The sequence below is a fragment of the Rosa rugosa genome, chromosome 4, assembly GCF_958449725.1.
Source record: "Rosa rugosa chromosome 4, drRosRugo1.1, whole genome shotgun sequence".
NCBI lineage: Eukaryota > Viridiplantae > Streptophyta > Magnoliopsida > Rosales > Rosaceae > Rosa > Rosa rugosa.
Window position 1 is genome coordinate 7,407,951 of NC_084823.1, and position 24,653 is coordinate 7,432,603.

A 24,653-nucleotide genomic window follows, 5' to 3' on the forward strand; every position below is an offset into this window, starting at 1 on the left:
TAACCAGCTCCTTTCACTTTTCTCAGTCCTCACACTTCACCAGCTTCCCATGGCGAGCCGTTGGTCCGTCGCCGGTCTGAAACGGTGGGTCCCACATTCGGACGCGTGGAGGCAGATGTCATCACTGAGCTCTCCGTCCTCGCCTGTAGCCGAGCTCAAGAGCAAGATTTTCAAGCTCAAAAATCCGGAGCTGTCCGCAACCGCCGTGGTTCAGGATTGGGTCGATCAAGGCCACAAGGTCTCCGTCGCCGAACTCCGCCGCATTTCCATCCAGTTCTTGAAATCTCAGCGCTTCGGCCACGCTCTTCAGGTTTCAAATTTGCTGAAATTTCTGTTTATTTGAAAATTGTGTTTGTGAAATTGAAATGAAATAGCATAATCATGATGTTGAATCTGAACTAGAATGTTTCGGTTGTTACTATTAGGTCCTAAAATGTATGGAAACTCAAAGCAATTATCGAATGTCGCCGGTGGATCATGTCATACAGTTGAAATCAATCATCAAAGTAAATGGAATGCTGGAAGCTGAAGAGTATTTTGAGCATTTGACTGATACGGCATCTCGAAAAGCAGCTTGTGTTGCTCTTCTGCATGGTTATGTTGTGGAAAGAGACACTGAAAAGGCTGAGGCTCTGATGCAGAAGCTTGGTGGGATGGGGCTGGTAGTGAGCCCTCATTTGTATAATGAGATGATGAAGTTGTATATGGCCACGGCGCAGTTTGGGAAGGTACCGCTTGTTATACAGCAAATGCGGAGTAACAGGATACCTTTAACTGCTCTTTCGTATAATCTTTGTATGAATGCGTGTGCAGAGCTATCTGGGGTTGATTTGGTTGAGATGGTTTATAGAGAAATGGTGAGTGATGAGAATGTTCAGGTTGGATGGAGCACGTTGTCTACTTTGGCCGGTATTTATATGAAAGCAGGCCTTGTTGACAAAGCCAGATTGGCTTTGAGAAATGCTGAAGAGAAGCTGTCTAATAGAAATCGCCTTGGTTATTTCTTCCTCATTACACAGTATACGTCGTTAGAGAGTAAAGAGGATGTTCTGCGACTTTGGAGGGCTAGTAAGAGAGTAGCTGGGAGAATTCCAAGTACCAATTACATGCATATATTGTTGTGCTTGGTGAAGCTAGGCGATATTATAGAAGCCGAGAGGATTTTTAGGGAATGGGAGTCCGTTTGCTTTAGGTATGATGTTCGAGTCTCCAATGTCCTTCTAGGTGCATACATGCGGAATGGGATGGTGGAAAAAGTCGAGTCATTACATCAGCTCACATTGGATAGAGGCGGTTGCCCAAATTATAAGACATGGGAGATTCTTATGGAAGGAAGGCTGAAAAACCAAAACATGGACGAAGCAGTTGAAGCAATGAAACAAGGATTCGCAATGTTGCAAGACTGTCATTGGAGGCCATCAGATGATAATGTTATGGCCTTTGCTGATTATTTTGAAAGGCAAGGAAAATTTGAGGATGCAAATTGGTATATAAGAGTAATCCATAACTTGGGTTTTGCAAGTTTGCCATTATACAAATCATTGCTAAGAATGCACCATTCTGCTCAGAGGTCAGCTTCTCACATCCTCAAGATGATGGAGAAGGACAGAATTAAGATGGATGATGAGACTTCTGCTCTTGTCCACGCTCTCAATGTCTGTGTATAATAATTATAATCCTACTTCATGGTAGTAATCTCAAAGGGAACAGTTTACCCCTCCGATTGTTTGTATGTGGACCAAAGACTCGAAAGAAAGTGGAATCATTCATAAAAATTGTAGATTGCTTAATGTTGGAACATGAAAAGCATAATTGCTTGTGTGACACATCCCTGGGTATTGATTCAGGGATTTGCTTTTGTTAAAGCCGAAGGAAAGATTGGTCAAAACGTTTCTCCAGTTTTCTTATATGAACAGAAATAAGCAGATGCTGGGCCTCTATGTGGATTGTAACTAAAGATGGCTGCTTTTTGGGTCGTTTAACCTTCCCCAAGACCAGCAGTCAACAGACGATACTTATCATGATTTGTGAAGGTACTAAAATTGTCTGCATTTATTTCATCAAATCCTGCTAACAATGCAAAATATTTTCACTCTTGGGAATCTATTTGTATATCAAGAACTGTGCTGAGCTCACGTTATTCTTTATATATGAATGGTACACATACTAAATCCAAGGATAATTATATGCAGAAACCATGCAGAAATGGTGGCAAAATCTTCAACTTGATCCTCCAGTCAACATCTTGTGAAAGCCTTTGTTGTGCTCCAGCAGTTTATCTTGAGGTGGCAGGCATTCTTTAATAATTGGAACCTCAAGAACTCTTTTGAACCAAGTGTCAAGCACTGGCATCGTCTCAGTATCAATTAGATTTACCTCTGCAATCTCCTCGACCAATCTAGCCCATATTCCAATCCACCCAGCGGCTATGTCCACAAAGCCTATGCTTTCACCTCCAAAGAATTGCTTTTCCCCAAGTCCACTTTCCAGAATCTTGAGATTCTCTCTAGCTTCTTTTGCAGCCTTCTCTTTCTCTTCCCCTTTCTTTGTGAATGCACTCATGATTGCTGGCACACACTGAAATGAAGATTGATAATTGTTATTATGGTTCTTAGAGTAGAGTTATAAACGTGTAATGGTATTACAATTTAGCTTGTTCTCTTACCTTCTCGTCTACAAATTTGGCCCAGAAGCGTGCCTGAGCTCTTTCATAGGGATCTTCTGGCAGGATTGGATTTTGCTTCCAAGTCTCGTCGAGGTATTCAAGTATAACCAGCGACTCTGCTATAGGCTTACCACCATGCACAAGAACTGGTATCTTTTTGTGAACAGGGTTGTACTTCAAGAGCAGGGGACTTTTGTTTGGGAGGTCCAACATACTCGTACTCGATCTCCTTCAGCTTCAAAGTCCATTTGACTCTGAGGGCAAAAGGACTTGCCCAGCAACTTAGCAACTTCACTGTTTCCCCAGACATGATTAGTCTTTGTTGATCAGAATCCTGAACACAAGGCTATTTAATACAGATCTTAGTTTAGGGATAATGTTGCTGATGTCAAAATCGAAGACTCGAGATTTCAGAGGGATTGGTTTTTGTATTATTTCATCGCTGCTTCACGTCTTTATCTTAGATGAAAAATGACCAGGCAGTCACAATGATTGAGGGGAGGAACTTTCGCAGAAAATCTTGACGGTTAACCGAAGCCAATCAATCTACGGTGGCATTCTTCCAGCCTATCACCTTTTTTGCTTTTCCTTTTGAACTTGGAAACCTTCATAGACCTTTGTAGACTTTTCTCTTCTAGCTTCTTCCATATACTTTTCAAACTTACAATCTAATTTAACAACTAACGTCCTCAAAGAGAATATGATCAAGATAATAATACAAGGGTAATTTCCATGAACTACACACGAAAGCACAAATGCATCCCAAGAATGAATGCCCCGCATTTCCAGTACTTTTTTTATTTCTTTCAGGGTCTGGGGGTTATGAGGTTGTTCCTATAAAACTCTTGTGCTCTCTCGTGCTCCATACTATGAAGTTACAGAGATGACAATGCTTGTGCCACATTGCGAGATATTCGATCATGTATTGGCTCCTGAATGGAAGAAGGCCGGATTATGTCACTATTATTTTGTATCACAGAAATAGAATATCAATCAAAACAAGGTCTTTACCTCTGTCGAAGGCACCTTGAATTTTGATTTTGTGATTGTCTCATACAAGAAAATGTATCTGCAATTGTAAAAGAAACAATGCATTACATGAGTAACTAAAACATATACTGGTGGATAAAAAGTATCAAAACTTGCACACTTTTATGGTGTTGATCAGAACAATAGCTCATTCGAGGAGAAACAGTGAGAGGGGATAACAAGAAAAGTTCCAGTAATTTATTGAGCTAAAGAAGAATTTAGTAAATAAAAAATGAGGCTTAATCAGCACTCTTAAGTTCAAACAGACTTCCTATAGACAACTAGAATCATGATAATCGACCTTGACCAAAAATCTCACTAGCATTGTTATGGAAGACATGCAGAACCAGGGAAAGAGACGATTGACATGCAGGTGAAACTTTCTTAAGGCCACAGTGTTGGCAGATGAACAGAAAGATAAACTACATATCAAGCATTAGTACCTCCGTATATCCCCTACTATGATTTATAGCGCGGATGAGCATTATATCTTACAATTCAGTCAGTTTTACATTAAAAAATGGATTATCAAGTACAGCTTCTTGCAATTCAATCAGGAGTTTTCTATCAAATAAGGGTTTTGAACCTAATCACCTATGGACCATGCATTGTCACTTTGTACCTGATAACAGATCTACCCATACATAATCAGCATATGGTTGCAACTGTGGATAAGAACTCAACAATACTGTTTGGTTGTTTGGCATGATCTTGTTGAAAGAAGCTTTTACAAAAAGCGTTGGTTATTGTTAACAAAAAGGAAAAGAAAATATATATTTTATATAATAGAACCAAAATCTGTGGTATGCTTAAATGAACCCATAGGACCAAAACTTATAAAATTTAGTACATATACTTTGATGGGCAAATCATATTCTATGCTTGCTGCTGACCAACATGGCTACATGATGAGCAATAGACGATCGCAAGTGCAATCATAATCATATCACAGTTAATTTTAAAAATAAAAAAATATTAAAAAAACAAAAACAAAAAAGCAATGGATCATCCAAACTCAACCTCAATAAAGTATGTAGAAGAAATTGTTTTTTGGTTTAAATAATGGCAAAACACAATAGACAAGTGACATACCGCCAAGATAGTTCACGAACAAGTTCTTCAGGGGCATCAGGGAGGACCTAAATTTTTGTATAATCCGAGTGAGATTTAATTTAATTTTCTGTGTACACTTTACTTTCTCAAACAGAAAAATATAATTGGATTTTATGTCAGTTACCTCATCTTCATATGGATTGCAATGATCTTTAAACCACAACCTCAAGAACTCCTTAGAATCAAAGTTTAAATGTCAGCACTCAGCAATAAGCTGATAAAATGTAATGACCACAATTGCAACACAACACATCATACATGATATTATGAAATACAGTACATACCTTATCAACATTTTCAGGTTCAAGACCATTCTGAAAACGTTCCTCATAAGTATGTGCAATCCAATATCTGCTTGAATCAGGAGTATGCACCTAGAATAGCAAGGAAAAACACAAATCACCTTAATATCATTATTAAAACTGAAATCTGTATCATGAGTGAGGAAAATGATAAATATTTTACACAAGACAACGCAATACCTCATCAATCAAATGTATGGAACCATCATGTCCCTTTCCAAATTCGTACTTTGTGTCTACCAATATCAACCCATGCTCCAAAGCCACACGCTGCACCATTAAAGAAATGATAGAATTGGTTACGCTGGCTGAGTTTATTATTCAGATAAGAAGCTGATAGATCAATATAAAATTCAACTATGATGGTTGCCTACAGGTGTGTATGATTAACTCGGCCGATATTATTATTCAGATTTGATCATATATGATTTATAACAAAATCACACCACAAAGCCAAAAAAGTTTAATCCACGTGTCTAGGTATAAACTAAGCAGTGCGTGTAATTTTTAAGGTCCAACATCAAATCATATGACATACTTCTAAAGAAAAATAAACAAAAAAAAAATGAAACAAAAGCTGTAGACATTAATCAAAAGATGTGTGTTCATGCTTCATCTTCCAACTTAGCCTCATTGTAGCCTTCATTCTATACCATGTTTTGCACTACATAGCAAGTATATACTATCCAAAGGTAGTCCCATTGTGTTTTCAGATAAATACATTTGCAGAGGCCCATGACTGAAGAAGATACCAAGAAAAGCAAATTACCTGTCCATACTCGAACAAGCTTAATGCTTTCCAACTTACTTCATCATAATCGGTTTGACTCATCAGTCCACGTTCAATTATCTGCAAGAAAATTGCCCCACACATATTAAGTAATCTGAATGTATGAAGGAGAGAAAAACATAACACATGTCATACTTCCCAATTGGATAGAAAATCTAAGACTCCTTGCTAACTTGGTTCATCTCCAGCATGGACTTCTCTCCCATTTTGACTTGTCTTAACATCCTTCACTAACAAGCTTGTTAGCCTAATGCCCCTAACCTAAAATGCCTCTCTATTCTCCTTCCCTTTTTCCCTTTTTTTTTTTTTTTCCTTTCTTGAAATATCCCTTTCTCCTTTTAGTGACCAAAAAATTACAAAGAGACCAACCTCATCTGGAGTAACAGGAACATCATGATCTGCAGCCTTAGTCGTTGGTGTGAGTATATTTGCAGGAAGCTTTTGGCTTTTTACCAAGCCTATAACATCAATAGACCATCAGACAAAAACTTTAGGAGTAGAAAGATAACAAGACATTGATTACAAAGCGCACCGTCTGGAAGTACATTGCCACAGTAATTGCGAACGCCACTTCTGTAGACCGTCCATAATGATGTATCAGTACTTCCAGTCACAAAACCTCTGACTACAAATTAGAAGCAAAATTAGTATAAAGACTTAGAGAGTAATGAATGTATAAAGACTGCAAGTACCCACATCTTTGAATAAGCCAAGAGCTCTGACATGGATATCATTAACCATGCAAAATGTGGATTCAATAACAATCAATATCCACTGACATTATGCAATAAGCTTATAATTGGATTTTTCATGGCTATCTGAAATATGTGGTTTAATATAAGATCTCTTAATGATATGTCTGCAACTAACCTAAACTACCACTCTAATAGTCTCTTTACAGTTGTTTCCTGTCAAAACTTGCACTTGTATTCTTATCTGGTTTTGTTATCTTCGCAATGCACAAGGATAACTTGGCTAATTTTATTACAAACAAATTGAATATTGAACGTAACAATTAAATAACTAGAAAACAATATTCTATCGGTAACATGGAAGCTTCCAACACCAAACATCAAGACCAAGACATGCGTGGGAACATAATTTCCTTTTTACAGAAATTTAAAACCATTATCTGGTTCTTATACTCAGATGGCAAGCACAATATTCCGGGTCAATACATCTTGAAACATTGCATTGATTATAAAACATCTTTAACACATACTATTGCTTTTACTAAAAGTTAGCATCTTCCTGTACTCACAATTTTATTTGCAACATATTATGATAATAATAGCATACCCACAAACTCCACCGGAAAAACAGAACATTTCTTCGCAATTGTTACATTTTCATCTGGGACCGATACAACTGCATTTGACGTTATATGTTGAGTTTTGTCAAACCACCATAAACTTGTTTCATTAAGGACCTAAAAAGACAGAACCAAATAACTTCAAATATAGTTACTAATAATCTATCACAAATGTAGTGAGTATATTAAATAAAACAGGCTTTCTGACCATTCTTTGTTCTTTTTTCATAATAAATTAAACTAAATCCAATAAAGAGAACTGACATCTATTCATTTATTTGGGATGGTAACTGGAAACTGACCTGGCCTTTAAAGGGAATGGAAGCAAGAATTCTATCAAATGCACTCTGCCGATCCGTGGTGACCATAACTAGATAATCCCCACTGTCATAAACATCCCTAACCTGGAAAACAGAGAATTAAGAGTCTTTCTTTAATTAACTAAATGCATTACAACTTCATAACAACAAAAGACTGCAATGTGATCAAGGAAAGAAACATCTATAACCTGGAACACATAGAAGTAAGAGTCTTTCTCTAAATAAAGAGAATTACAAACCCACAAATGGATTGCTCAAAGAAAACTACAACACCCCAAAACCTCAAAAAGTGAGAAAGAAAAAACTAATAATCACTGAAAACTTTAGCTCAAACTCTAGACAAAACCCAAGTTGTTTATTGAGCCCAATTAACTATATGCATCACAAAACATAACAACAATGAACAAAATGAAGCAAAAAAGAAAGCTTTTGATATATACCTTGCCTCTGGTTTTGGATTTGAGGCCAGGAACTGTGAGGTGGAGGTTGGTTTCAGAAAGACAGTTAGACAATGAAGTCCCAATGGCGCCAAGCACCTCTTGTTTGCGAGCACCGTTGAGCAGAGCATCCAGGGGCGGTTGATTTTGGGCCGCCATGGCCGAGACAGAGAGTGTTGGGAAGCTTTTGGATTTGGGTTTCGGGGTTTTGAAGGAGGAGAAAGAGGGGTTGGGATTTGGGAGCTTGGGGATGAGGGTTTTGGGAGGGTTTTGGGAGGGTTTAAGGTTTGGGTATACTGAGCCATTTGGTTTTGGAGTTTCACTGAAAACTATACTTGTGACAACTGAAACTAGTAGACAAAGAAAATAATTAGAACTCAAAATTTGACACACTGTATTTGACAGAAACAGAGACAACCAAAGAAAGAGAGATATAAAGGTTAGCGATGGCGACGATATCGAATATGAAGGGTTTCTACAAGCAAAAGCCAAAAAGAAAAAGAAAAGAAAAAAATTCTGTGATTTTTATGAGTCAGAACCCTATTAGTTTTCAAAATTTCTTGATTGCTAAAAAAAATGATTCAAACAATTATGGATCTCCTACAAAATTTGGTGTTTATATTATGCTCTAGGCTTGGTGTTTTGGGTAACAAGTATTTAATCCTTCATTATTTAAACATATTTTTTTTTTTCTTATACGTACTATACAACTACGGTCTTCCGTAGCTAATACAATTTGATACAGATGTCTATGTGAAATGAGCATCACACATATATCAGGGTACAATGAAAATATAGACATTCGTGTGAGAATATAATTTTCATACGGAATTCTGTGTAAAAATTGGAATGACAATTGACACGACAGTGTTGGTTTACTGAGGTAAATACACACGGACATCAGTAACATTTGGTACATTTCACACGGATTTCAGTTGCTATACTGCTTAAAACTAGAAGATTGATCAAAAGTTTGCCATTGTTCTTCTCTCTCATAGTTTTCATTTCTTAAGCTGTGTAGATGATGAAGAAGAAGGTTGTGAATGATTTGAGTTTATTCATAGAATTCAGGTATTATTTTCCACTTCCCTGAACCTCAGATTGTATATTTCAAGTAGATATAGTGGTGTGTTCATGAATGGTTTTAGGATATTCATGATCATGATATAATTTTTTTTGAAACGAAAAACAAATTCATGATCATGATATATAGAAAAACAAAATGTAATTGTCTAATTTTATACCAATTCCTTGTGAATAAAATTTATACTATTCAAATTTTTGTAAAATTCATTACATTGCATAAAACCTCAGCCGCCTCGCGAAATTCTTTTTTGGTGGGTAGTTCCTCCTCCGCCTTGCCGGTTTGGATTGTGAATAGCATTTTATTGTTACTTTGGATATTGTGGTTTTCATAGAGTTTTTATATAGTAATAGATAGGTATATGAATGGATGTAATGAAAATGTGATCAAGCCACAAGAAAATTTCTTTTTCCTCTATATTTGAGGTGTGAATGGAAGTTTTTATATATCTCTATATTTGAGGTCACATTTGACCTTCACTATCTCTCTCTTTCGTTTTTCTTTTTTTCTGATATTAGTTGTACAGTTCCAGTAATGTCAATGTCTCTATTTCCGGTGAAAGTTGCAGGTTATATTCTACATTGGCACTCTTCATCAGGTCCCTTCACTTGAAGAAGTTGAGAAAATTTTGTACCTGAAAACACCAAACATTGTAGGAGATCCAGTCTTTGATATTATGCTCTTACAAAATTATATACTGGTGTTTGGACCCAAAATGAACATTTTGGCCTGACAAGGCACGTCTTGGAGAAATTGAGCCAATATCAGTGGCTCAAGCTATATATTGTCGACAAGCTCGAAATATATATTTAGAGGCTAAATAAAGCCTACTATGGAAGTATGACAAGTCAACTTTAGCATATTTTCCTACTTCGGCTAGGAAAAACCGAGCTAGACAAGGAAGGAGGGGTGGCAGACTAACCAAATGAAATCGAAATGTGCTGAAACTTTCCAGATCCATTCTAGACAGCCCAAGGATCATTTCTTATGAAGAGTGCAAGAGCTTTTTTTGAGTGGAAGGCCTTCAAACAATCAGCCCAATTTTCTACAGAAGCAAAACTGGAAAACTAGACCTGTAAGAGGTCCAGCAGCATTTTCGGCCCAACCACATGGAATAAAAATCTGAAAATTTTTCATGATGATCTACACTCATAGTGAAACATTTCATATGAAGAAGTCGAAGGCATATAATGAAGTCTTGTTGGAGAAATAATTGAAGGAATAAAGGGGCAGAAACTGACCTAAAACCAGCTCAATATTCACATGTTCATGTTTCCTACCCACATGAAGAAAGCTAGATGCTTTTCTCTTTTTCCTTGGATATATTTTTCTTCTACAATCTCTTTAATAGATCATCACCACTTCCATGTTGCTGCACCTTCATGCTTTGCTTTCATTTCATCTTTTCTCTATCTTTTCCATATTTTACAAGTGAACTTAGATCTACTTTCATTATTTTTCTTCCACTCATCATTTCACTCTTCTTTTTCTTCCCTATATAAACACCTTCTCCTCTCATTCTAAGACAGACATTCACATTCAACAACAACATCTCTAAGATGATCTAAGTTCTCTCTAGAGCAAACCTCTCTAAGAGCAACTCCTCTCCCTCTCTTTCTCTTTCTCTTACCGGTGATCACACTCCTAGTCCTAGTCTTCTCAGAAGCCGACTTTCAGTGCCACCAAACCCTCTGTCAACGTGCTTCGGTCCTAGTCTCCTCGGGAGCCGACGGTAGTGCCGCGACCACAACGGTTACAGAACCAGCCAAGCAAGGGTAACGCCCTAGCAACCCAGCCAAGCTAAAGTCACGCTTTAGCAAGTTCTCAACATTTCCCGGTGATTTCGCTCTGCTCGATCTACAACATTGAGTACCGACTTGTGAACAAGAAGAAACTTCAGCAAAGTCCTCACCACGAGGCAGAAAGAATCCCACGACGAGGTTGGTGCTCTCCTCGTCTACAATCGCTTGAAAAGAAGTCAGGTCAAGGGACATCCCCGACGACCGCACCCGAACGGTGCTGGCACGCCCGTGCAAGAAAAGAGACTGTTGACTAGCTGCAGCAAAATTGGAGCCAAACAACTGGATCTCCTACAGAAGTTGAGAAAATTATGCACTGGATCTCTTACAAATTTTGGTGTTTTTGTTCCTCTTTCGATACTTGAGATGTACGATTGATATGGGCTTGTTCTGTCCCTACAGAGAGATGATGGATTAGGACCCATTACACACCAGGAACGCTGCCAACACTGGCCTGCATCCTTTATCCCCATCTCAAAATAACATTAGTGTTTTGGAAGGTTTTGCTGATGTTGGGTAACAAAAAGTAAAATAAATAGGAAGGAACTTAGGGTTATAATAGGTTTTTACCTTTAAAATGGGTCACACCAAGCTGAGTTGGCAAGGCAAGAATTGCCACGTCAGTGACTTAACAAAGTTTTGGATGGAGAGTTAACGGAATGGACATTTTGTGTAAGAAATTGAGAGAATAAGGACTATTTTGTTTAATTTAAAAAGCGAGGGACTAAACTGTTTTATGGAGAAAAGTATAAAGAGTAACAAGTATGTAATCCAATAATGAAATATTTTATTCACACATATGTGTGAACTGATTTACACACAGACAACTGTGTGAATAGATGAGAAAGTATCTTAGCTTTCACACTAAAATTTGTGTGAATTATTATTTCACACAGATTTCTGTTGTTATTGGTACGACATCAATTCATGTGGGCCCAATTCTACTAATTTTACACGGTTATCTATATGTAATTGTCTTTCACAAGGATATGCGTGGGTGTGGAATAATCTGTGTGACTAAAATCTTTATGAGTTGCCCGTTTTGCTAGTAGTGGAGGTTCCTGAGTTTATTCCATTAAGATAGGTTGCCAATGTTGCCTATATTTGGATTCGAAAGTTATTGTTTTGGTTCAAATAGTCGTTTAATTAATTAAATTTTTTTTTGAACCCCACCCCTCCGTGCTCTTGATCGGATTTGAATACATAACCTCTGAAATTTGAAGTCATTGTCTTACCACCCCACCAAACACATACACCCCGTTTAATTCAATGTATATGGAAGTATAACATTAAAGATTGGCATAATATTTTGACGAAAAAAAATGATTGGTATAATAATATGGCAATAGTTGGGAGAACGAACTATGAACTTTGAGTGTGAAGTCAAACAAAGAAAGACCATGAAACCTCTAGTGAAGTAAGGTTTAGGAGCTTAAATATAAAGAATATTTCTCGACCTCTCTCAGTCTCCGAACTCTTATCCCTCACTTTCTCCCGCATGCATTTCAAAAACAAAATAGTCAATTTCTATATTGAGGGTACTTCATATGTTCATATCTCTCATCTTTGAGATGACTAATCAAATCAACCGGGAAACAAATGTAATTATTAATTCCAGCAACCTACTACTTTTTCATCATCTATAACAACTTAGCAGAAGCTCCAGATATTTATAAAATCATAGAGTAAGCAGCTATACCAACTTAGCTAGTATAAACTATGATCAACCTATACCAACAACCTACAACACAAAAATTTTGAAACTAATTCCAACAATAACAACAAAATTCCAGCTTCAACAACAACGGAAACTTATACCAACAACAAAATAGTCAAATTTTATAATACCACATACATTTACACAAAACTCACCAAGATTATAACACAAAACCGGAAGAATAACAAAATCAAAAATCAGAACATACCCTCCTGGGGCTTGGAACGAATCCTGAACCGTGCAAACCATCGGCTACTATCTAAATCCTCGTGCTCCACTCGGCGAATCGCCCTGCGCTGATCTTCGATTTCTCGAATCGACCGCTGCAACTCTAGGCTCACGAGGAGTTGAACAAACCGTAAACCTTCTTGGACAGACAAAATCTTATCCACAATGATGGAGGAGTTCTGGTACATGGTGAGGTGAGATGTCAATTGGCCGATTAAATATATTGTCTATGAGGTGAGCCGTTTGTTGACATTCGAGAGCTCATTGTTGGTCTGTTGCACACTATTGATCAACTCTTCTAGATTTTCGTTAAAAGACTCGACATTCATTGTGAGCCACAAAACATCAGGTTGGATGTCTTTCAAAAGAAACAAGAGCTGCTAGACACCTTCTTCTGTTGAAAGCATGCTTGTGAAGTCGATCTTTGCAGTCATAGCAGCGTATGTTCTTTCAAGAGTAGTCGAAAATACTCATTTCAGTCGAAAATCTCCATCGGTGAGATCAAGTCGGACTTTTTCTCAGACGGCGGCTTATAATAGCCCGCTTGCCAAAAACAAACACCCAATCCCACAAAAAGCAGTGCAATATCAGCAAGGGCATAACTGATTGTAAACTTATGAGCAAAGTCAATTTGTGTCTCCGGCTGCCATTTGGGGTTGAAAGAAAGCTTTTTGGAGAGAGCTTTCTTAGCAAACTCTTTCCAGACCTCATCCGGAGAGATATTCTGATAAGGGCTTAACTTAACGGTGAGAACATTTCTTGCCTGAGTCCAATCTGATTTCAAAACAGTAAGAGGTCTGTTTTTTTTTTTTCACAAAACTTGAGAAAACTGCTCTTGCTGCCTATCGATATCAGGCACTCTGCAACAGTATATAGACGATGCTTCAGCTCGTTCAACTGCAAATGTGTTGAGCGGGTCTAAGTTTGACTTTGGGATTAATTATAAAATACGCCCCGAACTATGAGGCTATTTTCATTTGCATAGCCAGCATTTGCGTACCTTAAGTTTCATTCGGTTAGCATTTAATACCTTGATCACTAACGCCGTTAAAATTTACTAATATTTAAGAGTATTTATGCCAATTCATAATTTGGGTAATTAAAATTAAAATTTCTTCATTGAACTTTGTTATTAAATTTTTTTTTTTTCAATGAGACTTTTCAAGGGTTGCTCAAATCTGAGAACGCTTTTCACATATGCACACCAAGACCAATGAGTTGTTGTAATTGAATTGTTTCTTATTGGCTTCTAATTGATTTAATTATTTTAGTTTTGGTCTTATTTTCTTATTTTGTTTTGCTTGACATATTTATTCCAAAACAAAATATATATGAATTCTTCCAGTCATTTTCATTCATAATAATATATGTTTCGAAAAAAAATACTGTGTATTGTAATTTTTTAGTGTTTGTTGAATATTTTTGACAAACTACTAATATTTGTGATTTCAAAAAGGAAAATATTATTTTGTTAAAGTAAATATAAATTCATTGAAATGATGGAATGTCCTTGATTTTTAATGGTGTTAATGGTCAGGGTATCAAAATGCTAACGGAAGAAAACTTAAGGTATGCAAAAGCAAAAATTTGATATTTGGTTATGAAAATGAAAATAGCCTCATAGTTCAGGGTGTATTTTGTAATTAATCCTTGAGTTTATTTTGCAGCCTGTGAAATCCATTACCCTGGGAGCGAACCAAGCTGATTTGAGGGCCTGGAATTCAGAAAAAGTGTGGCCAGAAATTCTGAGGATAATTGCTTGGGTGTGCATCCTCAGCAAATACTCTATCTCTATCTGCGAGAATGGGAGAAGAATGACTATTCTGGTTTCATCAAGGCTCTAATTACCAATTCGAACAGTGCTCTTGAGATTTTGAATCATTTGAAGGTGGATCTCCCTCCATCCGAACTCCTGCCTCATCCACTAGGCCTTGATGGCCCAGATTTCTCCTATTTGGGAAATCAGTATATATGTGTGATCTTCGATGAAGAACATAGGACTCTATGTTTCATTGATAGTGGAATTGGGATGAATAAGCAAGACTTGATGAAATTCATATGTGTTATGGGCTCATCTGGTAATAGGCTTTTTACTGAACAAACTGGTGTGAAAGTACCTGGAGAGAATGGGATGGATTTCTACAGGACTTTTGTTGTGTCTAATAAAGTATATGTCACCTCTAAGCATCCTTTGGATCAGCAGTTTCTCATGAAATTCAGTGCAACGGACAATAAAGGAATAGGTTGTAATCCCTACACCATCGGTCAAGATGAAGTTGGTCCTCCTCTTGGGAGAGGAATCAAGATAGTGGTGCACCTTAATGATAAATATTGTGATTGGTATCGCTGGTATGAAGTTTTAAAGATGTATTTCAATTCAGGGGCAAAGGCTGCAACATATCCAGTGTATGAATGGGTAACAGATGAAGGAAAAGCACATTGGGAAGCAAGTGGTTAATCTGATGATGAACGAAGAAAATGCAGCTGATATTGGTTGGACAAAAGATGGGAAAGGTTTTTATATCACCACAAAATTCTATAGTGAGCACATATCTCAGAATGTTGATGTCAATGAGTATTTAAAGCAGCTAAACAGACTAGGGTTTCGATACAACGTACTCTTCAGACTGTAAGCATTTTGTGGTAACACATCGATTGGGTTTGTTTGACAAGGCTAACCTCAAGAAATTGTTATTCATATCTAACGTGTATAAGAAGAAAGCAAAAGCCGTGAAAGCAGATAGCACTGAGGAAAAAGAAGAAGAAGAGACTGAGTTCAGCACTGAGGAAAAGAACGAAGAAGAGAACAAGGGGATCCCCAAGGAAAAGGAACATGAGTCATGAAGCAAGAAAGATGAGGGCAGCGCCACTCAGGAAAATGAAGAAGAACAAGGGAAGGAGCATTGAATTACAAGAAAACAGAGCTGAAGTAAATGAAGATGAAGATGATTAGGTGGTCTTAGCTAGCACACTTGCTATAATCTGAAATATTGAGACTAATTTCTTTTGATTGTTGGCTTTTGACATTGCCTTGGATCTTTTTATTACTATCTTCACGTTGGATGCTTTTAGTATTTTCTTTCAAGGTTTCAAGCAGCTATTCACAAGTTGTATGAACTATGAAAGAATTCTTAAATAGTACCTTCTTCCTGTCCAATAATTCATCCCTTTGCTTCTAGGTTGCTTCATGCCCCTCGCAATCACGTACTCTTTGGCTAGCCTTATAGGCTCAATTTGAAGGACAATAGAATGTTTTAGATAGGATATGTATGTTTTTGAGAATTATCTTAAATCAGCTGACACTGATGTGTTGTTGGCTGGCTGGCGTTAGCATTGCCAGTGAGCTAAGTTGTTGAGATCGAAAATTTACAAGTTCATTTTCAAATTGGGTCCTCGTTGGTGCTTAGACAAATAAAAGCACAAGACTTTGAGAAAGAAAAAAAAAAACGAGAAGCCCACATCTTGTGTTCCTAAAGGTATATACCCCTTTTGTTTATTGGCTCGCAATGGTTAAGTTGCCTCAATCTTCCAATGCTGCAAAGAGTTTGTTCACTCTCTTCTGTCAAACTGGTTGTGCTGTTCAATACCTTTTTAAATGTGGTTTCAACAGTTTTGATGATCTCATCTATGCAATGTGCATCACCAATGAGAACAATATTATTTTTTGGGAATAGCTAGCTGACACCGTTGACGACTTTCATGGAAATATTCGGGCTATGCAACAAAATGGTAAGGACATGATTGACTAGCTTGAATTCTTTTAGCAGTCCGGATGAGACAATAATGATCATACTATTCCAAGAGTTTGTGACTTTCACAAATAGTGCAGTCCCGAACAGGTACAATTCTCAGCCTCATGGTTGCAAACTTATGCAACATTTTGTTTTGTTTCACCACATTTTCTGGGATGAGGATGAGGACATCATTGTGAAATTCCTAGACAGCCTTAGTACATTAGGATATAGAGATAAAATGGTCACTCGATGTTTGGCTATTTGATTTGGTGCTTAAATGCAACTTACGCGCAATAAGGGCACGGTCATCAAAGAAAGGGAAAATATTTAAACCCGAAATTATCGTACCACGGGGATTGAAAAGCTAACTCCAATCCTTGGTTATGCCGATTACTAAGTCACCAACAATCAAACAAAACCTAAAAATAGCACCAAACTATTTACATGTCCGGCTCGGAACAACCAAGCCTAAAATTGGTCAAGAGAACCACAAGTGAATGCGGAAACTCACAACCGAGTGGTATTGACAATGAAAGTGGTTTGTGAAATTTGATTTTGATTGTGAAAAATAAAATTGACAATTGAAAATTAAAATTGCAATTAAAGATAAAGATAATAGAAACTAATCAAGAAGTGGAAATTAGGTCACTAGGGTATCCTCCTAGCCAAATTTAATGTATAAATATGCTCCGACAATGGTCATTCAATTCATAATGGCATTAAGAACCGTACCCAAGGCTTTTCAAGGCTCATGGGTCAATAGATTCCTTAAAGGGTATTCCTGCTCCGGATCAAGGGTCGTAGAAACTCAATTGGGACAATCTAGAGCCTTGTTAGGGCCTCTAGTTGCACCAAAAGGCGAAGAGTCCTAGAATCAAGGTTCTCAAGCTAGCCAATACGGCAATCGAAATTGGTATTGTAACTAACCATGTTCTAAACAAGTGTCCTAGCCATAAATTAAAGAAGTGATTAGGTCCTCTAATTTGTTCTAGACATGCTCATCTACATATTCAAGAGTTAATCAAGCTCCTAAGCATGCATCTAAGCCAAATATTATAGAATAGAACATATGCCAAACACGAAATTGAAAACCATTAAATCAAAACATATTTATTACATTAAATCCATGCTAGGGCTCAAACCCTAGCTTCCTAAATAGACTACTCACAACCCATCCACAAATCAACAACAATATACATCAATTAAAGATATAAAGGTGAAGAGAGGTGGAAAGTAACAAGAACAAGTCACAAATTGCTATGGAGCAATTATGACAGGCCTTGATTTATGGCTTTCCACTTTACCCAATCTAAAAACTTGAAGCTCCTTGATGCTCTTTGAAATCCCTTGAATGATTGATGAAGATTTGAGGGTGGAAGTGAGGAAAGAAAAATGGAAATAGTAAAGGAGGGTGGGTGCTTTGCCGAGAGGAGAGAGAGAAGTGATGGGTCAGGTTTGATGAGCGGCACTCCCAGGTTGAGAGAGAGAGCCGAATGGAAGTGCGGCGCTTTTAGGTTTTTGCTCCCTCCTCCTCTCGCTGAGAATCATCAGATCAATATATATATATATATATATATATATATATATATATATATATATTCTCGGTCTTGTGTCGTTTGCAAGATTAGGTAAAGAGATCGTGGGCCTGGGCTCCAATTACGTGAAAGCAAGAGCATGGTGGCTGGTGGATTTTTGAGAGTGAATGAAAATAAGACATTGATCACGTGTCATGGGCTCAATGAAGAAGCTTGACAATTACACGACGTGCATGCATGCTCAAGTGCTTAATTAATCAATTAAGCCATTGATTAATCAATTGAGCTGCTATTCATTCCATATATGTTGTCTTTTTGCACAAAATCGCTAATTTGCTCCATTTCCGTGACGACTTCTTTTGAAATCCAAACTCCGCTTATTTCCTACATAAAAAATAAAAATGGATTAATTACATAATAATTGACTTGAGAATTAACTTATTTCTAGTGTTTTAGATACAATTACAAGTATATAAATGCTTGTAATCACTATTAATGGGTCTTTCTCTCAATCTATCGGCAGTTCTACACTTTAAAACTGGATTCAAGTGGTGATTGCAGCTACAAATCCAAATGCTCCAATTCATGCTCCAATGCTTGAATGTTTGCTTGTAGACGCGATGAGTATCACTCATGTCATTTTTGTTTACATCCCAAGTGAACTTTTAAAAATGAAAACGAAAATTTTTCAATCTTGTATATTTAAAATCTATTTTTATAGGTCAAACCACATCTTTAACCCACTTCAATATTGTCCATTTGTCCTAGTAGCAGAGGAGACCCAGACTGAGGAGAGAGATGAAAGGAGGCTTGAGATTCGCATCGAGATGCGTGAGGGACGCACAACAAAAAGAATGGTCTTTTTCGAACACGTTTTTCCGACGGCAACTACTAAATAAAATTGTCATTTGGAAATATATTTTTGTGATGACCATTATTTCCGACGGCCACCAATCTCTCGGAAAAAGTATAGATTTTGGTTTGAAATAATTATTATTGAAAACTTTCCGCTAATCACTTTTCCAAACACACTTGATATTGTTGGAAAATAATATAGGTCATTTTCCGGTTAGACTTTTTTGTCATCAAACAACTATTAGGCTTTTGCTAGTCACCAAGATGATTAGTCCTTCCGGGTACTATTAGATTCTATGGCTTCTTTTATACTCTACAAGATACAATCCCAATTCTTATGGTTTTCCACTGAATACCAATAGCTTGTTGAAACCTTAGACCCCTCCCTTTTCACACTCTCTCTGGAAACCATATGCAAGAATCTTAACCACATCGAATTTTCTATGAGTTATCTACACAAGAAGTGCCATATTCTGAATAGCTTAACTAGAAACCACAATGTAGATTTTGAAGAAAAGATACACAATTTGTGGAATGGGGTTCCTGACTCTTTGTCTGAGTTTGAAAATGAAGCCTTAAATGCTATGACATCAGGGGTTGGGGGGGGGGGTACATCTAGCAATAATGATCAGTTTGGGGAATATATGTTGGACCTCACATCAAGGCAGTTTGGCATAGCAAGAGAACCAGAACAAGACAAGTGTTCCCCGATTGACTGGTTAAGCAACCTTGATGAAGCTACTAAAGGTTATGGAGGCTAATGCATGCAACCTAGGGAAAGATCTCACCTCATTTCCACCAGATTACCCTTGGGATTTCTCAACAATGATCATGCGGTTCCAAGAATTTGTGACGATCATAAATAGTGCATACCCGAACAAGCATAATTCTCAGCATCATGATAGCAAACTTATGCAACATTTTGTTCTGTTTCACCACATTTTCTGGGATGAGGATAAGGACATCATTGTGAAATTCTTGGATAGCCTCAGTACATAATAATATGAGAGACTATTGGGGGCAATAATATGATTATTGGGGGTCAATAATACGATTATTGGGGGTCAATAATACGATTATTGAGGGTCAATAATACGATTATTGAGGGTCAATAATACGATTATTGAAGGCAATAATATAATTACTGGGGGTCAATAATACGATTACTGAGTATTATTAGTGGGCAATAAAATCGGACACCGGAATCCGGTCACCGGTCCAGTAGGCGGATTCAGGATTCCGGTCACTGGAATCCGCAGCCGGCCACCCATCACCGAAGTTAGGCGAGGTCTCCGATGACTTCTCTTGCTAAGTGACAAAGAAGGAGATGGCAAAATTGTTCTAAAAATAAATAAAAAGCAATAAAAAAATACTTAATTGGGTATTAGGATAAAATATATATAAAATATTGTGTAAGTGGGCAATCTCTTAGAGTGTTTGGATAAATCAAAATTAAGTAAATGATCATTTTCCTAAAAAAAAAAAAAATCAAGTAAAACGTGAAAAATAATTTGCTTTCTAGACCAACAAATCCGTACGGACGACATATACCAAATATCTAGAGCTACAGTCTGAACGTGCCACTGCCACCCAATGTCTCAAAACGACACATCACATCACATGCGTCAAAAGCTTTCCCTGACAGTCTTTTTCCAAAGCAAAAACACAAATCCACATGTCGTCAAACTCAGGCCAACTCGACCATAATAAACCCTAGTCCCTCACGTACCCGATCATCTCCCCCTCACACCCCTGTTCGGGTCAGACTCGGATTCCCGGGAACCGGCGTATATAAATTGGACACGTCGCTCAGTTAAAATGGCGCAAAAAAAAAAAGAAAAAAAAAAAAAAAGACTAAAACCCCAAACCTTTCTTCACATCAGAAAATCAATCATATCTTACCGGACCCAAACAACAAAAAATTAACTCTCTTCCCCAAAATCGGCGATTTCTAGGGTTTCTGGGTTGGGTTCGATCAAGCACCTCTGAATCTCAGTCGGCGCCGCCGGGACTCTTCGATTCGGGGACTCTGAGATGTGAGGGATATTGGGTGAGTTCAAAGCTTCATGCTTTTTTGTTCCTGTTTTGGTAAAAAGTTTATTGCTTTTTTTAGCTCTTTGGGTTTTTGATTCTGGGTTTTGATTTATGTGATGTGATTCTTGAAACTAGAGGAATTTGGGTTTGCGTTTAGGGTAGTGGGATTTTTTGGTTCTGGGTTTTATTGGGTGTAATGTAGTTGGTGCAGTTTGGTGGATCAAAGTTTTGTGTTTGTTTCTGGGTTTAGGTTTGAATGTTAGGTAGTAGAAGTTGTTTGGTGCTGGAATTTGTTTCCTTTTACAAAGTTAATTTAGTGGGTTAGACTGAATTTTGTTAATTTGTGTTTTTGTTTTGAGGAAAAAAAAAAAAAAAAAGGAATACTTTTGATTATAGGAGGACAAAACCCAGAAGTGTGGTTTGCAACTTCGATTTACTGACTGTGTGTGCTTGTGGGTGGAAGTAGTGGTAGTCTGAATTGATGAGGAAGAAGAGGAAAGGAGGTGTGGATGACACATCCCCAGATCCACCGGAGGCTCTGACATCAAAGTCGTGCAATTCACGGTCGTTGCCGCTAGAGGATTATTCAAGGTTGAAGAAGCGGTGTAAAGAAGATGATGCGGGTAATGAATCTGTGGGATCGTATAAAAGTAGGCTTGCAGGCATTGCCACTGCTCCGCCGTGTGGGACTTCGTCTTTGGTCACACCAGGAAGAGGCATCAAGAGGAAGATAGGGTGTATAGATGTTGCTACCCAAATGGGTAGGAAGAATAAGATTGAGGAAGATTATAGCAAGGGTGCTACAATTGGACGTGGAAAGTTTGGTTCAGTTTGGTTGTGTCAGTGCCGGGGGAGTGGGGCAGAGTTTGCTTGCAAGACTCTGAAGAAGGGGGAAGAGACGGTTCATAGGGAGGTGGAGATAATGCAGCATTTGTCTGGTCATCCTGGGGTTGTGACATTACAGGCTGTGTATGAGGAGTCGGAATGTTTTCATCTTGTGATGGAGTTGTGCTCAGGTGGGCGCTTGATTGATCAGATGCTTCAGGAGGGTCAGTATTCAGAGCAGCGGACTGCTAATATATTCAAGGAAGTGATGCTAGTTATCAAGTATTGTCATGATATGGGGGTTGTGCACAGAGACATAAAGCCTGAGAATATTCTTCTTACAAAAGCAGGAAAGATAAAGCTTGCAGATTTTGGACTGGCCATGAGAATATCCTACGGTGAACACCATATCCCTTGTTTGTAGCATTTTGTCTTCATTTTCAAGATATAATTTCTTTTGCATGTCTAACTGTCGACCGCTTGAGTTTTTATGCATGTTTATAGCGTTTGATTTTTTTAATTAAACTATGCATGCTTATAGAATCAAAAACTACCGTGCACATGCTTATATAGTACCTAGTTTGATTTTATGATTTCTGTTGAATCTGCATTCTGTGTTATCTGGACATTTTAGTAGTTGCTCGCTTTTCATTTAGGAGTGTTGAAACTTTTTTTAGAGCTTACAGCAGTGTACTTGTTACTTTTCTCCTTCGAATTTTATGTGATTTGATTCTGTTATGATAAGTAATCAGTGGAGAGGCTCGGTTGCCACACTAGTTTTTGTTTTTGTTTTTCTTTTTCCATGATTATTATGTCAAAGTAGTCGCATGCATGATTGCATTTGATTGGAACTCATTTTTAAGCTCTTTGCATATTTTTTGCGAGTGTTAATAGTAATTTTTTTCAGCTGTTTATATGTGGATTAATTCTGTAGTTAAACCTTTCCTCTGCTTACTGCAGGTCAAAATTTGACTGGTTTGGCTGGAAGTCCAGCTTATGTTGCACCAGAAGTTCTAGTGGGGAAGTACTCTGAGAAGGTGGATATCTGGAGTGCTGGTGTCCTCCTACATGCGCTCTTGGTTGGTGTTCTTCCATTTCAAGGAGACTCCATAGAAGCGGTTTTTGAGTCGGTCAAGACTGTGAAGCTTGATTTCCATACAGGGATATGGGAGTCAATTTCTAAACCTGCGCGAGATCTTCTTGGCAGAATGCTGACAAGGGATGTTTCAGTACGGATAACAGCAGATGAAGTACTTAGTAAGTTTATCGTTCTGTTGAATTTGGGAAGTGTTAGCTATATTCAACTCTTTATTACACATATTCCATCTTTTCTCTAATATATATATATATATATATATTTTACTTTTAAAAATGCACAACTCATTTGTTCTGGGATAAGGGCTAATTTGAGATCTGTTTCTTGTTAAATGGATTTGCCTACTTATTTGACTCTTTCTACAATAGTCTGAGAAGCATTTTCTTCTATTACAGTGCATGTGTGTGTCAACTAATATGTTGTTAAAATGGGTAAAGATGCTTTTTTTTTTTACTACCATTTTTCACATTCACTTATTGCTGATCCAAGCAGTGTAATACCTTCAGAATTTTGAATGCATGACCCCCTAGCCGGACTTCTAATCCATGCCTGATTACCAAGATTCTTTTGCATTTTTCTCAATAGTGTCTCAAGTGTGTGCTTGCACTTCTACTGTTTGCCCTTTTTTGTTTTATCTCCAATAAGATCGTCAAATTATGATTTTTATTGTTTTGCAATTCATATATAGTTCCGAACAAGACATTGACATTTTTTGGCGTTTCACAGGGCATCCATGGATATTATTTTATACTGAGCGAACGTTGAAGGCACTACCCATTAAATCGAGATTGAAGAATCAAGCAGGAGCGCCTTGCCACCAACTTGCCATTGCACCCAGACTAAAGGCAGTTCTGAACAAAACAGAAGATGGTTCTCTCAGTGAAACTCTAAGCGGCCCTTCATCTTCTGGTAGTTGCAAGTCAGATGATCAAGATGATTGTGGTTTAGTAGATGCACTTGCCACAGCCGTTTCACACGTGAGAATTTCTGAGCCAAAAAGGACCAGGCTGTGTAGTCCCACAGGTCCAATTGAGCAGCAGTGTTCATCTAACATGAAAGCTAACCTCTGTAAAGCATTTTGATCCTGCTGACAACTGACACCATCCGGTATCATTAGCTCTACTGTTTTTAAGCCAGGGGATTAAATAACCTGCCCTGGTGATGATCTTCAGTGGGCAAAGATATCAAGTGACATTAAGCGGAGGAAGATGGTAAATTTGGGTTTAATATTGGTATTGCCTGTGAAATCTCGCTGCTACTCCTCTTTCTCTTTCATATATGCTTATTTTAATCAAATAATGGTTTTAACCTGACAAATTAAGAATCCTTGTACAGATTGTGTAAATAGAATGTTGCTAGTGTATCATGATGTGCTTTCTCGACATTGTATCATAGGTGATATAGTTCGTAATCTTTGGTTATTAAAAAGGTGTGGAGTGCTTGAAGCAAATAATCTTCCATACCCTTTCCATCTTGCAGATTATATCTCTCCTGTAGTACTCAGTTACAGTCAAATGCCCCTTATATATGAGCCTGATTATGAAGTTTTAGTTTTGATTATCTTCGTCTCTTTTCGAAGGATGTTTGGAGTTGGATGATTGTGGTTTAACAATATAGTTCCTCTTGTTGCTAGCCGTTTCCCGTTTGGGTATTTGAGGACCATTTTCAGGTATCTGCCGTTAGCTGAACCATTATTGTAGGACTTTTTACTTGGGAAGATAAGGGCCCTCTTCAGCTTCATCCAATTCAATAAGAATTCCTGTAACCCTCTTCCTGTG

At 37.7% G+C, this 24,653-nt stretch overlaps 4 protein-coding genes and 1 pseudogene across 5 annotated transcripts; 3 read left to right on the plus strand and 2 right to left on the minus strand.

The window, feature by feature from the left end:
* Position 1: 1 nt before the first annotated feature.
* On the plus strand, positions 2-1,882 carry LOC133706642 (pentatricopeptide repeat-containing protein At5g27460). The gene is made up of 2 exons (XM_062132180.1): positions 2-310; positions 426-1,882. The coding sequence occupies exons 1-2, from the start codon at positions 50-52 to the stop codon at positions 1,665-1,667; spliced, it is 1,503 nt and encodes a 500-aa protein (XP_061988164.1). The 5' UTR covers positions 2-49; the 3' UTR covers positions 1,668-1,882.
* A 142-nt stretch (positions 1,883-2,024) lies between these two features.
* LOC133706646 (glutathione transferase GST 23-like) lies at positions 2,025-3,141 on the minus strand (annotated as a pseudogene).
* Positions 3,142-3,277: 136 nt separating this feature from the next.
* LOC133706644 (phosphoribosylaminoimidazole-succinocarboxamide synthase, chloroplastic-like) lies at positions 3,278-8,414 on the minus strand. Its single transcript, XM_062132182.1, is given in 13 exon segments — positions 3,278-3,597; positions 3,677-3,734; positions 4,787-4,833; positions 4,932-4,982; positions 5,092-5,181; positions 5,290-5,379; positions 5,879-5,959; positions 6,269-6,357; positions 6,432-6,524; positions 7,199-7,328; positions 7,514-7,615; positions 7,972-8,232; positions 8,235-8,414. Coding segments are annotated over 13 exon segments (1,188 nt in total). The 5' UTR covers positions 8,274-8,414; the 3' UTR covers positions 3,278-3,540.
* A 5,886-nt stretch (positions 8,415-14,300) lies between these two features.
* Positions 14,301-15,640, plus strand: LOC133744251 (heat shock protein 90-like). Its single transcript, XM_062172387.1, has 3 exons — positions 14,301-14,365; positions 14,522-15,212; positions 15,470-15,640. Exons 1-3 carry the CDS (start codon positions 14,301-14,303, stop codon positions 15,638-15,640), a joined length of 927 nt encoding a protein of 308 aa, XP_062028371.1.
* Positions 15,641-20,780: 5,140 nt separating this feature from the next.
* LOC133743375 (serine/threonine-protein kinase PEPKR2) lies at positions 20,781-24,433 on the plus strand. Of its 2 annotated transcripts, none has more exons than XM_062171287.1 (4): positions 20,781-20,970; positions 21,421-22,177; positions 22,740-23,036; positions 23,602-24,433. In XM_062171287.1, the coding sequence occupies exons 2-4, from the start codon at positions 21,436-21,438 to the stop codon at positions 23,955-23,957; spliced, it is 1,395 nt and encodes a 464-aa protein (XP_062027271.1). In that variant the 5' UTR covers positions 20,781-20,970; positions 21,421-21,435; the 3' UTR covers positions 23,958-24,433. The 2 variants fall into 2 exon arrangements, with proteins under 2 accessions (XP_062027271.1, XP_062027270.1); XM_062171286.1 differs by having other exon boundaries at positions 20,782-20,970; positions 21,418-22,177.
* The last annotated feature ends 220 nt before the right edge of the window (positions 24,434-24,653 follow it).